The sequence below is a fragment of the Balaenoptera physalus genome (assembly GCF_965194825.1).
Source record: "Balaenoptera physalus genome assembly, chromosome: 7".
Taxonomy (NCBI): domain Eukaryota; kingdom Metazoa; phylum Chordata; class Mammalia; order Artiodactyla; family Balaenopteridae; genus Balaenoptera; species Balaenoptera physalus.
In genome coordinates, this window is record NC_138886.1 from 36,900,118 (window position 1) to 36,912,967 (window position 12,850).

General features: G+C 53.9%; 1 protein-coding gene across 3 annotated transcripts in view; it reads left to right on the forward strand.

Annotated features, from left to right (window-relative positions):
• The window catches only part of TLN1 (talin 1), a 31,809-nt gene extending 19,490 nt beyond the window's left edge, over positions 1-12,319 (forward strand). For all 3 annotated transcript variants that reach the window (XM_082468541.1, XM_082468540.1, XM_082468542.1), the window contains 25 exons: positions 96-218; positions 1,502-1,645; positions 2,133-2,294; positions 2,533-2,673; positions 2,767-2,948; positions 3,149-3,281; positions 3,499-3,600; positions 3,686-3,856; positions 3,942-4,091; positions 4,199-4,300; positions 4,380-4,499; positions 5,252-5,398; positions 5,569-5,735; positions 5,844-6,027; positions 6,117-6,242; positions 6,346-6,462; positions 9,246-9,431; positions 9,573-9,680; positions 10,195-10,300; positions 10,500-10,624; positions 10,727-10,852; positions 10,986-11,048; positions 11,159-11,341; positions 11,492-11,620; positions 11,750-12,319. In XM_082468541.1, coding sequence (XP_082324667.1) covers positions 96-218; positions 1,502-1,645; positions 2,133-2,294; positions 2,533-2,673; positions 2,767-2,948; positions 3,149-3,281; positions 3,499-3,600; positions 3,686-3,856; positions 3,942-4,091; positions 4,199-4,300; positions 4,380-4,499; positions 5,252-5,398; positions 5,569-5,735; positions 5,844-6,027; positions 6,117-6,242; positions 6,346-6,462; positions 9,246-9,431; positions 9,573-9,680; positions 10,195-10,300; positions 10,500-10,624; positions 10,727-10,852; positions 10,986-11,048; positions 11,159-11,341; positions 11,492-11,620; positions 11,750-11,875 — 3,423 coding nt within the window. In that variant the 3' untranslated portion in view covers positions 11,876-12,319. The remainder of the gene's footprint in view (positions 1-95; positions 219-1,501; positions 1,646-2,132; positions 2,295-2,532; positions 2,674-2,766; positions 2,949-3,148; positions 3,282-3,498; positions 3,601-3,685; positions 3,857-3,941; positions 4,092-4,198; positions 4,301-4,379; positions 4,500-5,251; positions 5,399-5,568; positions 5,736-5,843; positions 6,028-6,116; positions 6,243-6,345; positions 6,463-9,245; positions 9,432-9,572; positions 9,681-10,194; positions 10,301-10,499; positions 10,625-10,726; positions 10,853-10,985; positions 11,049-11,158; positions 11,342-11,491; positions 11,621-11,749) is intronic.
• Positions 12,320-12,850: the final 531 nt, after the last annotated feature.

Consider the following 12,850-nt stretch of genomic DNA (forward strand, 5'->3'; position numbering starts at 1 on the left):
CAGGAGGGCAGAGGACAGGGAGATGGAACTAACCGGGGGCTGCTCTATCCCTCTGAGGACAGGCTCTGACTCTCCTGACACACTCTGTTCCTCAGGTACTGGGTGAGGCCATGACTGGCATCTCCCAAAATGCCAAGAACGGAAACCTGCCAGAGTTTGGGGAGGCCATTGCCACAGCCTCCAAGGCCCTCTGCGGCTTCACCGAGGCAGCTGCACAGGTTATTCTCCTGAGATGGTCCCTGGAATGCCCCTGCTTTCCCTACCCCACCTCCTCGCAGCCTGACACACTTGCAGATAAGTCAAAAAGTTATGCTTGCAAAGCCAACTGTATGGAAACTGGGGATCTTTCCCCCTCCTAAAGTAGAGATATTTGTCAGCAATCATAGAACACCAGCAATTCTGATCACTGTCACTCCTGAGCCCTGGTGCTTTGAGTTATCATTACACTGTCCAATCATTGGGCTGTTTCCAGACCCAGCTTTCTTGGTATATGCTGATTAGCATATGCAAATTATTTTCACATAATTATTACTTTGGGGGGGGGCGCGGAGCAGGGGGGTGTGCCGCAGGGCATGTGGGATCTTAGTTCCCTGACCAGGGATCGAACCTGGGCTTCCTGCAGTGGAAGTCTTAACCACTGGACCACCTGGAAAGTTCCCACATAATTGTTACCTTATTAGAGTAGTACCAGGGACTAAATTTCCAGTTACTTGCGTCACCACTTAACTTTGCCTTTTCTACATTATGAAGTGTAAAACGACCTATTAGCTCAGAGTATTTTGCTTTCATATATGAATCCTTAAAACAAACTGGCTTGAGAGCTCATCATCTCAGACTGTTTCCCTGAAGGCCTATCATCCTGCTCCTTCAATCTCCCTACCTCCCTGTGTCCTGTTCTGTTGGGTGGCCTGCTGTATATGGTTTGACTTATTTCTGGAAAAGCATGAAGAGGAAAAAGCAAAGCTACCATGTGTTGGGTGAAGTAAGAATCAAACCTTATGATGGTCTTCCAAGCAAAAACAGATTTTGGCAACCATTATACCCATCCCTTCCCTCTTTCCAAATTTCTGAAGCTTGGAGGTATCGTAAGTGTTAATTAGCCTAACACCCTCTGTAGTTTTACAACTATCTCTAAAAGAGGTTTTGTGTGTGTGTGTATGTGGCTTTCAAACTTTTTTTTTACTGCCACTTACAGTAAGCAGTACTTTTCACCTTAAGACCCAGCATACAAACACATACACATAGAATTTTAATAAAAACCTTATTGTGTGTCTTTCCTTTTTTTTTTGTACTTTTTTAATCTTCTGAAATGTTTGAACAAATTTAACAAAACAGGAGAGGTTTTTTTCCCTCTCGTAGTGTAACTGTAGCTAATACCTCCACTCACATAGAACCCTGGCCACTAAACTTACCCCTGCTCCCCTTTGTCCCCACTATCGCTATTCGAGTCCCACCTAAGGAATATTCCTTATTCCTCACCCTACCTCTTCTCTCTCCCCAGGCTGCATATCTGGTTGGCGTCTCTGACCCCAATAGCCAAGCTGGACAGCAAGGGCTGGTGGAGCCCACGCAGTTTGCCCGAGCAAACCAGGCAATTCAGATGGCCTGTCAGAGTTTGGGAGAGCCTGGCTGCACCCAGGCCCAGGTAAGTCAAAGGGACAGGCACCACGGACAAGCCTGGGAAAGGCTGCTGAGCCAGGACAGACCAGCCCCTGAGGGGAGAGGGAAATGCAGGACACGTGGGGAAGGAGAGGTTGGGGCCCCAGCTCTGACCTCCCACCCACAGCATCTCTGGGTCATTGTCTTCTCCGGCCGTGCTTCTCATTGTTCCTTCAGTTACTGCCAAGTTCACCACCTCTTTATGGATGTTTGAGCTCACTGTCCTACAGAGCCTGTTACTATTTCTCCATTAGTGTGTCAGCTTTTCATCTTCCTTTCCCCCACACCCTGCTCATGCTCATCTTTGGGTATCTCTCTGTCTCCCAGATCTGGACTTTTCGGGTGACTTTGTCTTTCCAAATTAGACTTCCAAGGGTATGGCTATACATCCCCCAAGCAAAAGGGGCTGCTCCCTGGAGTGGACACTTCCCTCCTGCCCTCATCGTGGCTCTTGCACGTTTCTGTCTCCTCAGGTGCTCTCTGCAGCCACCATTGTGGCCAAACACACGTCTGCACTGTGTAACAGTTGCCGCCTGGCTTCTGCCCGGACTGCCAATCCTACCGCCAAGCGCCAGTTCGTACAATCGGCCAAGGAGGTGGCCAACAGCACGGCCAATCTTGTCAAGACCATCAAGGTTCCCGGTGTTTGAATTCTCAGCCTCTCCCTGACCTATCCAGTTTTCTCTCCCCTGACCCCCTGTCATTCCCTGAGGCTTTCTACCAAATCCCACCTGCCTGAGCCCAAGGCCTTTCCTATCCACGCTGGTCATCACCAGCCTCTCCCCACACCCTTTAAGCTCAGGAGGGAGACCTGGGCTGCACCGCCTTTGTCTGCAGTCCGTCCTGAGGGCCTCCCCATCACTCCCTCTCCAGGCGCTGGACGGGGCCTTCACAGAGGAGAACCGTGCACAGTGCCGAGCAGCAACGGCCCCGCTGCTGGAGGCTGTGGACAATCTGAGTGCCTTTGCGTCCAACCCTGAGTTCTCCAGCGTTCCCGCCCAGATCAGCCCCGAGGTGAGGCCGGGTGAAGGCAGAACGGATGGGCCGTCTGCTGCCTCATCTTCCCAGGAGTCTTGAGATTCACCTCCCTGCTTCCCCTCTCCCCAGGGCCGGGCTGCCATGGAGCCCATTGTGATCTCTGCCAAGACAATGTTGGAGAGTGCTGGGGGCCTAATCCAGACAGCCCGGGCCCTGGCAGTCAACCCCCGGGACCCCCCGCGCTGGTCGGTGCTGGCTGGCCACTCCCGTACTGTCTCAGACTCCATCAAGAAGCTCATTACAAGCATGAGGTACAGGGGGTGGGCTGGAGAACCGGTGTGACTGGGGGATATACGTTGTGACAGAATGGAGGGGTGGGCACTTAGATGCAATGAGATGGGATGGTGTTGGAGGACACTTGTTGTCCAAGATTTGGGGGATACAGGGAAAGGCAGGTTAGCCTTAAGTTAAAGGGACATTCTTGGTGTTGGAGCCTGTGATGTGTCTGCAGGGACAAGGCTCCAGGGCAACTGGAGTGTGAGGCGGCCATTGCAGCTCTGAACAGCTGTCTGCGGGACCTAGACCAGGCTTCCCTTGCCGCAATCAGCCAGCAGCTTGCTCCCCGTGAGGGAATCTCTCAAGAGGTAAGGGGGAAGGGGGTTCTATGAAAGGTGTCTGGGAGGAGCTGTGGCAGGCTTGAGGAAGGTGGGGGATCTGGGAATGGGCTTCATAGAAACATCGAGGGTATGGAACATGCCAAGGGGGTTAGTTAGTTGGATGTGGAAGGAAGAGTGGGGTCCTGTGCAACTAGAGGGTCCCTTTGCAGGTCACAGTCAGAGCTAAAGTTCACTTCCTCCCCAGGCCTTGCATACCCAGATGCTCACTGCAGTGCAGGAGATCTCCCATCTTATTGAGCCACTGGCCAGTGCTGCCCGGGCGGAAGCCTCCCAGCTGGGACACAAGGTACCTGGGGAGACACGTGGGGAGACCGGGATAGGGTAAACAAGGGTACCTGGCCCGGCTGACCCATTCCAATCCCTTGCCTCAGGTGTCCCAGATGGCCCAGTACTTTGAGCCACTCACCTTGGCTGCAGTGGGTGCTGCCTCCAAGACCCTGAGTCACCCTCAGCAGATGGCACTCCTGGACCAGACCAAAACCTTGGCTGAGTCTGCCCTGCAGTTGCTGTACACAGCCAAGGAGGCTGGCGGTAACCCCAAGGTACTGAGGGCTGCGTTGAGAGGCTGCTTCTATAGTAAGAGAAGCAGGAACAGCTGGGCCCCAGCTCACTCACTCTGCCCCACAGCAAGCAGCTCACACCCAGGAAGCCCTGGAGGAGGCTGTACAGATGATGACAGAAGCCGTGGAGGACCTGACAGCCACCCTCAACGAGGCAGCCAGTGCTGCCGGGGTTGTCGGCGGCATGGTGGACTCCATCACCCAGGCCATCAACCAGGTTGGAGTCTTGGGGTGCCCATGGACAGAGCCTACTGTGGACCAGGGTCCCTGAGCCCAGTGGCAGAGACCAACAATCTTTCCCCTTCCCCCATTCTCTCCCCTTAGCTAGATGAAGGACCAATGGGTGAACCAGAAGGTTCCTTCGTGGATTACCAGACAACTATGGTGCGGACAGCCAAGGCCATTGCTGTCACCGTTCAGGAGATGGTGAGTTTGGGAGAGAATAAGAGGACTGCTCTTGGAAAGTTGAGTTTGGACATAACTTCACTTCTTCCACTGTCTCCAGGTAACGAAGTCAAACACCAGCCCTGAGGAGCTGGGCCCTCTCGCTAACCAGCTGACCAGTGACTATGGCCGTCTGGCCTCACAGGCCAAGCCTGCAGCTGTGGCTGCTGAAAATGAAGAGGTAACGTGGAGGCAGTTGTGACCTTCCCCAGCGCCTCACAGAAAACCCCAGAGGCATGCCCCTTGTCCCATCATGTCAGCCTCTGGGGCTGTCCCACCCTCACCCCTTCTGATCTTTCATAGAAAGGGGAACTCCTCAGGGCCACTCCACGAAAGAGTGATCAGGGCTCTGCATAGGGACAGCATCAAAGCCTTTGGTCACAGGCATAAAGGAGACAGCCCGGGATCTAGAGCTTTCCTGGTCTGCCTCTGTTTCTCTGCTGACCCTCCTCTGGGCCTGTGGCTGCTTTTCTGCTGTGCTGCAAGCCTGTATTCCCTTCCTAGTTCTTCCGTGTTGTAAAGCCCTGAAGCGCCTCCTTCCCTAAGCTCCTGGCTTTCCAAGAAAGCAAGTAATTGGATCTTAGCATGACACACCTAATCCCCAACCCCAAACCCCTCCACAACCGCACACAGGCCAAATTGTAAGCCATGGCCTCTGATTCAGATACCCCAGCATGAAGTGCTTCTCCCCTCCTCCTCACTGTGCTTAACAAGGTCCTCACAGCTGGTGCCCACAAGCCAGTATTTTCCATGTGTGGGAGGTGACCTGCTGACTAAAGGCTATGAAACAGGACAAGCCTGTGCTAGGCGCTTTTTCTCACTACCTCTGTCTGCAGTGCATGGTTTCTTAGGTCCTTAGTGACTCCTCTGAGCGCACTGGACGTACCTGAGCGCCTCTTGTAAAATCCATCTCCCTTTTTCATCTGCTCACAGATAGGTGCCCACATCAAGCACCGGGTTCAGGAACTGGGACACGGCTGTGCTGCTCTGGTCACCAAGGCAGGCGCCCTGCAGTGCAGCCCCAGTGACGCCTACACCAAGAAGGAGCTCATAGAGTGTGCCCGGAGAGTCTCTGAGAAGGTGACCGAGCTCATCCCCACGGACTGAGGGCCAGGCTCCCCAACCCTGCAGCCTTTCCCATCCTCCTCCAGCCTTCCCAGCCCTCTCCTCTGTCCCTTCTCTCAGACACCGGTGACCTTTCCCTTTCACGGGGCACCGGCCACAGTCGCCACATGACTCTCCTCCCCCAGGTCTCCCACGTGCTGGCTGCGCTCCAGGCTGGGAATCGTGGCACCCAGGCCTGCATCACGGCAGCCAGTGCTGTGTCCGGCATCATTGCTGACCTCGACACCACCATCATGTTCGCTACCGCTGGCACACTCAATCGAGAGGGCGCTGAAACTTTCGCTGACCACCGGTGAGGAGGGCACTGGGCCTCATGGAGGCAGGGTGGGGTTTGGGCCACAGAGGCTGGAGGGGCCAGGGGAGGCCTGAGAAGAGCTGACTAGGCCGGACCCTCCCCCAGAGAGGGCATTCTGAAGACTGCAAAGGTGCTGGTGGAGGACACCAAGGTCCTGGTGCAGAATGCAGCTGGGAGCCAGGAGAAGTTGGCACAGGCTGCCCAGTCCTCTGTGGCCACCATCACCCGCCTTGCCGATGTGGTCAAGCTGGGTGCAGCCAGCCTGGGAGCCGAGGACCCAGAGACCCAGGTATCCAACTCACACCCTAATTCTGGCCAGAACCACTTCCTGTTCCCCCTTTTCTTCCCACAGACCAGAGCCTCTGCTCTCCCACACAGGTGGTGCTGATCAACGCAGTGAAAGATGTGGCCAAGGCCCTGGGAGACCTCATCAGTGCAACAAAGGCTGCAGCTGGCAAAGTTGGGGATGACCCTGCCGTGTGGCAGCTCAAGAACTCTGCCAAGGTCGGAGGAAATGAGAGCTGCTTCTGGGGAGGGAGCGGATCACTGTGCTTCCTCCTGTTCCTTAAAATGATCCCTCCTTCCCTCCCTCCTCTGATGCCCCCAGGTGATGGTGACCAATGTGACATCACTGCTTAAGACTGTGAAAGCTGTGGAGGATGAGGCCACCAAAGGCACACGGGCCTTGGAGGCAACCACTGAGCACATACGGCAGGAACTGGCAGTGAGTGCAAGTCTGGGGCATCGGGGACTTGGGTCGGAGAGCAGGGTCGTGATAGATTGTGAACTTGCGCGACACACACACACACACACACACACACACACACACACACACACACACACGTAGATACACAGTCTCCTGCTCGTTGCCAGACTTCTTACACGAGCTGCGCGACACACACACACACACACACACACACACACACACACACACACACACACACACACACACACACACACACACACACACACACACGTAGATACACAGTCTCCTGCTCGTTGCCAGACTTCTTACACGAGCTGCACTCGTGTCTTCCCCTTCCTCACCTATTTCCGCCCTAGCATTTGACACCTCCCTTTCATCCCCCCACTTTCTCTGGTCACCAGTGGCCTCTTAGTTGCCACATGCAGTGGCCGCTTCTTGGCCTTCATCTTCTTCAGACATTTCCAAAGCAGTTGACTCCCTTAGCAAGCCTCTCTTTGAAAGCCTTTCTTCCTTTGGCCTTCTTGACACTGGCTTTTCTCTTGCCTCCCACGTCTCTTCTATAGTCGTCATTGAATCACCTTCAACCTAGTAAACGTAGAGGCCTTCCCAGAACTGCACACATTGCCCTCTACTCTGTCCTCTTCTTTGGCAAGTTTAACCACTCTCTTTATCATTCTCTAACAAGTTGAATTCCAATTCTGAGTTTAGTTATTTTCAACTGCCTGTTTGACATCAGCACCGAGATGCAGTGCCTCCCAGCCAGCTGTTCTTCCTGACGTGCTGCTTCCCACTAATGATGGTAACAGCCTCCCGGTCCTGAAGGTTCCCTCTCAGTCATCTTTGACTTCACTGCCTTACTCACCATATCCAGGCCATCGCCAGGTCCTGCCAGCCACCCTCCTCTGTTCTCTTTTCCTTTGATCCCTCCTCTCCAGGCCCACTGGCAGCGTTCTCCCTCACTTTGACTGCTGTGCCAGTTTTCTACCTGGTGTCCCTGCCTTCAGTCTCTATCACTTTCATCTTTCCTACTCATCTTTCTAAGCTTTTTTTTTTTTTTTTAATATTTATCTATTTATTTGGCTGCGTTGGGTCTTAGTTGAGGCATGCGGGATCTTTCGTTGCGGGCTCCAGAGCACATGGGCTCTCTGTAAGTTGTGGCGCGCGGGTTTAGTTGCCCCACAGCATGTGGGATCTTAGTTTCCTGACCAGGGATCGAACCCGCGTCCCCTGCATTGTAAGGCGGATTCTTAACCACTGGACCACCATGGAAGTCCCTCATCTTTCTAACTTCTAAATTCGTCTTTCTCATCTTCTGTTTTCACCTCTCCTTAGAGATGGCTAAATTGAAATTCCTAACTTTCTGCTTCCCAAACCTGATCATTCCCTCATCTTTCCCATATCAGTAAATGGCACCTCTTAGTAACTCATTTCCTAAAGACAGAAACCCAGCTTTAACATCTTTCTCTCGTTCCCTACATCTGAGCCCATCAGCAGTTCTTTTAGTGCTCCCTCCAGATAGATCTCATTTTCCCTCTGCCCCGTCTCTGCTACCACCACCTTGTCCAAACCATCATCGGTCCTTAGCTGTGTTGATGTGATAGCATCTGTCTAATCTCCCTGCTTCCCCACTCCACTCACCCCCTCCAGTCCATCCTCTCTACACAGTAGCCAGAATAATCTTTTTTTTTTTTTAGGCCATGCCGTGCAGCTTGTGGGATCTTAGTTCCCCGACCAGGGATTGAACCTGGGGCCACGGCAGTGGAAGCGCCAAGTCCTAACCACTGGACCGCCAGGGAATTCCCAGAATAATCTTTTAAAAATATATATCAGGTTATGACACTTCAGTGCTTACAACCCTTTAGTGACTGCCCTGGCATCTGTGGTAAAATCCACTCTCCTTACCATCGCCTCCCAGGCCCCAGGGCCCCTGCATTCTCCGCTCCACCCACTGCAGGCCCTTGCTCTTGCTCTCTTCCAACTTTTTGAACATCTGGTTCCTTCTACTCCTTTAGGCTTCAGCTTAAACATCCCCTCCTTCTGAGGCCTTCCCTGACCACCTTTCTGGAAAAGGACTTCCTTTTTCTTTCTCATCACAGCACCCTCTTTTTTTCCTTCACAGTCTAGTTTCTCTGCTCGTTTACCTATGTATAATCTGTATCCAAAACCAGAATGTAAGCTCCACGAGAACAAGGACCTTGTCTACCTTATCCCCCATTGCATTCCTAGCACCTCACACAGAATCTGCCATCTAGCTGATCTTTAGTAATTTGTTGGATGAACACATACATCAAAATATTTTTATGACTTTTACATATTATGTGAAATTCTAACTTCCTTATTCTGATATTCAAGACCCCAACAATCTTTTCTCCTCCATCCGTGTATTCTAGAACATTCCTTGATACTCTCCCACTTGACGTCCTGGTTATTCATGCTCTACCACTTACCTAAAATGCCCTCCTGTTATCTATATTCCTTAAGACCCAGCTCCTTGCCCACCTTCACCACTCACCCTGTCAAGGCTTCTCTTTAGTTTATGAATGAAAACCCAGCTCAGAGGTACTTCTTTAATTTCAAACAGATAAATTGTCCCTGATCACTTCAGTCAGAAATGACGACCAGCTGCCTTCTATTATATTAGCTGTGAATGTGTGAAAGTCTCCAAGCACTTGACCTATGATAAATATTCAGTGAATGCTTGTTGAGTGAACACATGGATGAATAAACCAATCACATGACTGCTGCGCTATCTTACAGCCTCACTCACTGTGGAATTTTTCTTCTTGTTCTACCCCCAACAGGTCTTCTGTTCCCCAGAGCCACCTGCCAAGACCTCTACCCCAGAAGATTTCATCCGCATGACCAAGGGTATCACCATGGCAACAGCCAAGGCTGTTGCCGCTGGGAACTCCTGTCGCCAGGAGGATGTCATTGCCACAGCCAATCTAAGTCGCCGTGCAATCGCAGATATGCTTCGGGCTTGCAAGGTAGACATCCTGGTGGTGAGGCAGAAGTTTGAGGCAGTGAGGCAGCTTTAGGGCAGAACGTGGTAGGGAGAAACTGTAGGGACTTGGGGGACTGGGAGCTCCCAAAGGATCCTAAAGCTAACATATTACCCGGTGGTATAGGAAGCAGCCTACCACCCAGAAGTGGCCCCTGATGTGCGGCTTCGAGCCCTGCACTATGGCCGGGAATGTGCCAATGGCTACCTGGAACTGCTGGACCACGTGCTGCTGGTAAGGCGGGAGTTGTCTGCTCCTCACACCAGCCTCCCTGAACACACAGTTCCCTTCCCATAGGCCTCAGACCCCGCTCTCTAATTTTTTGTTCCAATCCCCCCCCCCAACCCTACCATCTCTTCCCCAAATCTGTTCTTATTTCCAAGTCTCCTTTCCACTGGGGCCCCATCAGTCTTAGCATCTTTGGTTCTCCCACTCACCTCTTCCTCTTTTTGTTTTCTCCTCTCTCCCCACCTGACCTTCTCCTCCTCTACCTCATCATCTCTTCTTTCTTCTCATTTCATCATTCTCCTTGTTCCTTGTCAGCCGGTGAGTGACACACAGCCCCACTGTCTTCACCACGTGTGCCGCGTGATGCCTGGAGTCCACCTGGATAGGCTGTGTGGTGTTTGAGGCTGTGGTGTGGAGCGGTCTAGGAATGGGGGCGGGGTGGGGAGGGTTTTGATCTGCCCTTTTTCAAAGGTCAAGGTAGAAGCTAAGATCTGATGTTCCCTGCCCCCGTCTTCCCCAGACCTTGCAGAAGCCCAGCCCAGAACTGAAGCAGCAGTTGACGGGGCACTCAAAGCGTGTGGCTGGTTCAGTCACTGAGCTCATCCAGGCTGCTGAGGCCATGAAGGGTGAGGGGCGACCAGGGGCAGGGAGGGAAGGGAGACCCTTGTCCCGGGGAGACCTCTACTTCCGGTAGTCTGCTCGGAGCTGGCCTCTGCCCATGGTCCTCACAGATGCCAAGGCCCCGGTGCTAGTAACCGTGCTGCCCAGTGCTCCTGACCTCCCTGCTCTGCCTTAGCCTCTTCCTTTCCCACTTTGTCCCACCAGGAACAGAATGGGTGGACCCAGAGGACCCCACAGTCATTGCTGAGAATGAGCTCCTGGGAGCTGCGGCTGCCATTGAGGCTGCAGCCAAAAAGCTGGAGCAGCTGAAGCCCCGGGCCAAACCCAAGGTCAGTCCTGCTCCCTCCCTCTTCCCTACCCTCAGAACATCTGCACCTTCAGCCCCCTCTTACTTTGCATCTCTCTCTGCAACCTTCGTCTGTTCTTTGCAGGAGGCGGATGAGTCCTTGAACTTCGAGGAGCAGATACTGGAAGCTGCCAAGTCCATCGCAGCAGCCACCAGTGCCCTGGTGAAGGCTGCATCCGCTGCCCAGAGGGAACTGGTGGCCCAAGGGAAGGTAAGGACTCGGATAGCCAGCAGAAAGGGGACAGCAGCAGCTTTGCCGCCCACACCTGCCTGCATTGTAGCCGGGGGGCTCTTAGGACCTGCGGAGAGCACAGGTCTAAGCAGGCTCTCGCCTTCCTCCACAGGTGGGCGCCATTCCAGCCAATGCACTGGATGATGGGCAGTGGTCCCAGGGCCTCATTTCTGCCGTGAGTGTATAACTCCCCCTACATCCCTCTGCGCTTCAGAGACTTGAGAAGGCTGGAGAGGGGATGGACCAGGGCAAGAGGCATATTGTAATCTAATCTCCCTGTTTCAGGCGCGGATGGTGGCTGCAGCCACCAACAATCTGTGTGAGGCAGCCAATGCAGCTGTCCAAGGCCACGCCAGCCAGGAGAAGCTCATCTCATCAGCCAAGCAGGTCGCTGCCTCCACAGCCCAGCTCCTCGTGGCCTGCAAGGTCAAGGCTGACCAGGACTCTGAGGCAATGAAACGGCTTCAGGTGAGGAACCTTGACCCATCCCATTGTACCTTGAGCTGTGCTGCTTTAAACTGTCACCCCCAAGGCATGCTTTCTGTGAGGGAGTTGAGGGACTCTCTCAGCTGGGACCCTACCTGTGTTCTCAACTCATGCTGCCTTCTCTCCACCCAGGCTGCCGGCAATGCAGTGAAACGAGCCTCGGATAACCTGGTGAAGGCGGCACAGAAGGCTGCAGCCTTTGAAGAGCAGGAGAACGAGACAGTGGTGGTGAAGGAGAAGATGGTCGGGGGCATTGCCCAGGTAAGCTCTGTCCCAGACACTCTGAGGGACACTGTCAGCAGGGCGGTCCCAGTGCCCATGCCGGTCCCAACTACCCTAAACCCTAACGCACACAGGCACTGACCTGAGTCCCTGATCTCCATCCCTCAGATCATTGCCGCCCAGGAAGAGATGCTTCGGAAGGAACGAGAGCTGGAAGAGGCGCGGAAGAAGCTGGCACAGATCCGGCAACAGCAGTACAAGTTCCTGCCTTCAGAGCTTCGAGATGAGCACTAGGGCGGCCGCTTCTGTTCGACGCAGACCTAGCCCAGAGACTGTGCCTGCCACCACCAAAGCCTTCTGGGCTATCGGGCCCAGCCTGCCACCCCAGCACTGCCCGAAGTGCCTGCCAAACCCCGGGCCTGGCCCTGCCCAGTCCCACTGCACATCCCCTGTCCCTTCCCGGATCCAAGTGCCTTCATGCCCTAGGGCCCCCTAAGTGCCTGCCCCTCCCCAGAGTATTAACGCTCCGAGAGTATTATTAACGCTGCTGTACCTCATTCTGAACCTGCCAGGGCCCCAGCCCGCTGCACCCCGCCAGCAGCTTCCAGCCAGTCCCCACAGCCTCTGCTCTTCTCCTCCTTTTTGATACTGGCGAGCCCCACCCACAGCTACCTGTGGGGGCCGTGAGGGTGCAAGCCCCCAACAGGTCATGCTCCAATAAAGGTGATTCTGCCTGCAGCCTCTGCCTGGCTTCATAAGGAGGTTCCCCCAGGGCAGGGCAGAGGGAGTGGGATTCAGTTCTGTACCCACTTGATCTGTCTCAGAAATGGAGTGGGGGCAGACCGGCAGTCTGCCCCGAGGCCCCTTCCTCCTACTTGCACGCAGATCCCTGAAGTCATCCTAGTCAGGAAGCTGTCCCCGAGGAGTCGCACTCCTGTTGTCCCCTAGCTCACTGGCCAGCGCCTGCGCCTCACCAAGTGTCATTCTTCTGTTGCTGGGACAGCAGCTGCCGCTGCTCTTTGTGGCTGCAAGGGACACTCTGTGCTTCATCACTGCTCAGAGTATGTGAACAAATCCAGTCCCTAGCCAAATCCGAATTTTCAAAAAGCAGCTTTGCTGAAAACAGTAAGCCTATGGATACAAGTGTCTGGGCCTAAGAGAACTGTGGCCACAGATTTGGTTGAGGCAGTTAACAAGCAAAAAATCCAACCTGAGGCTGCCTCAGGTAGGCTCAACTGTTGACCGGGTTGGGCACTTCCAGGCCCTCCC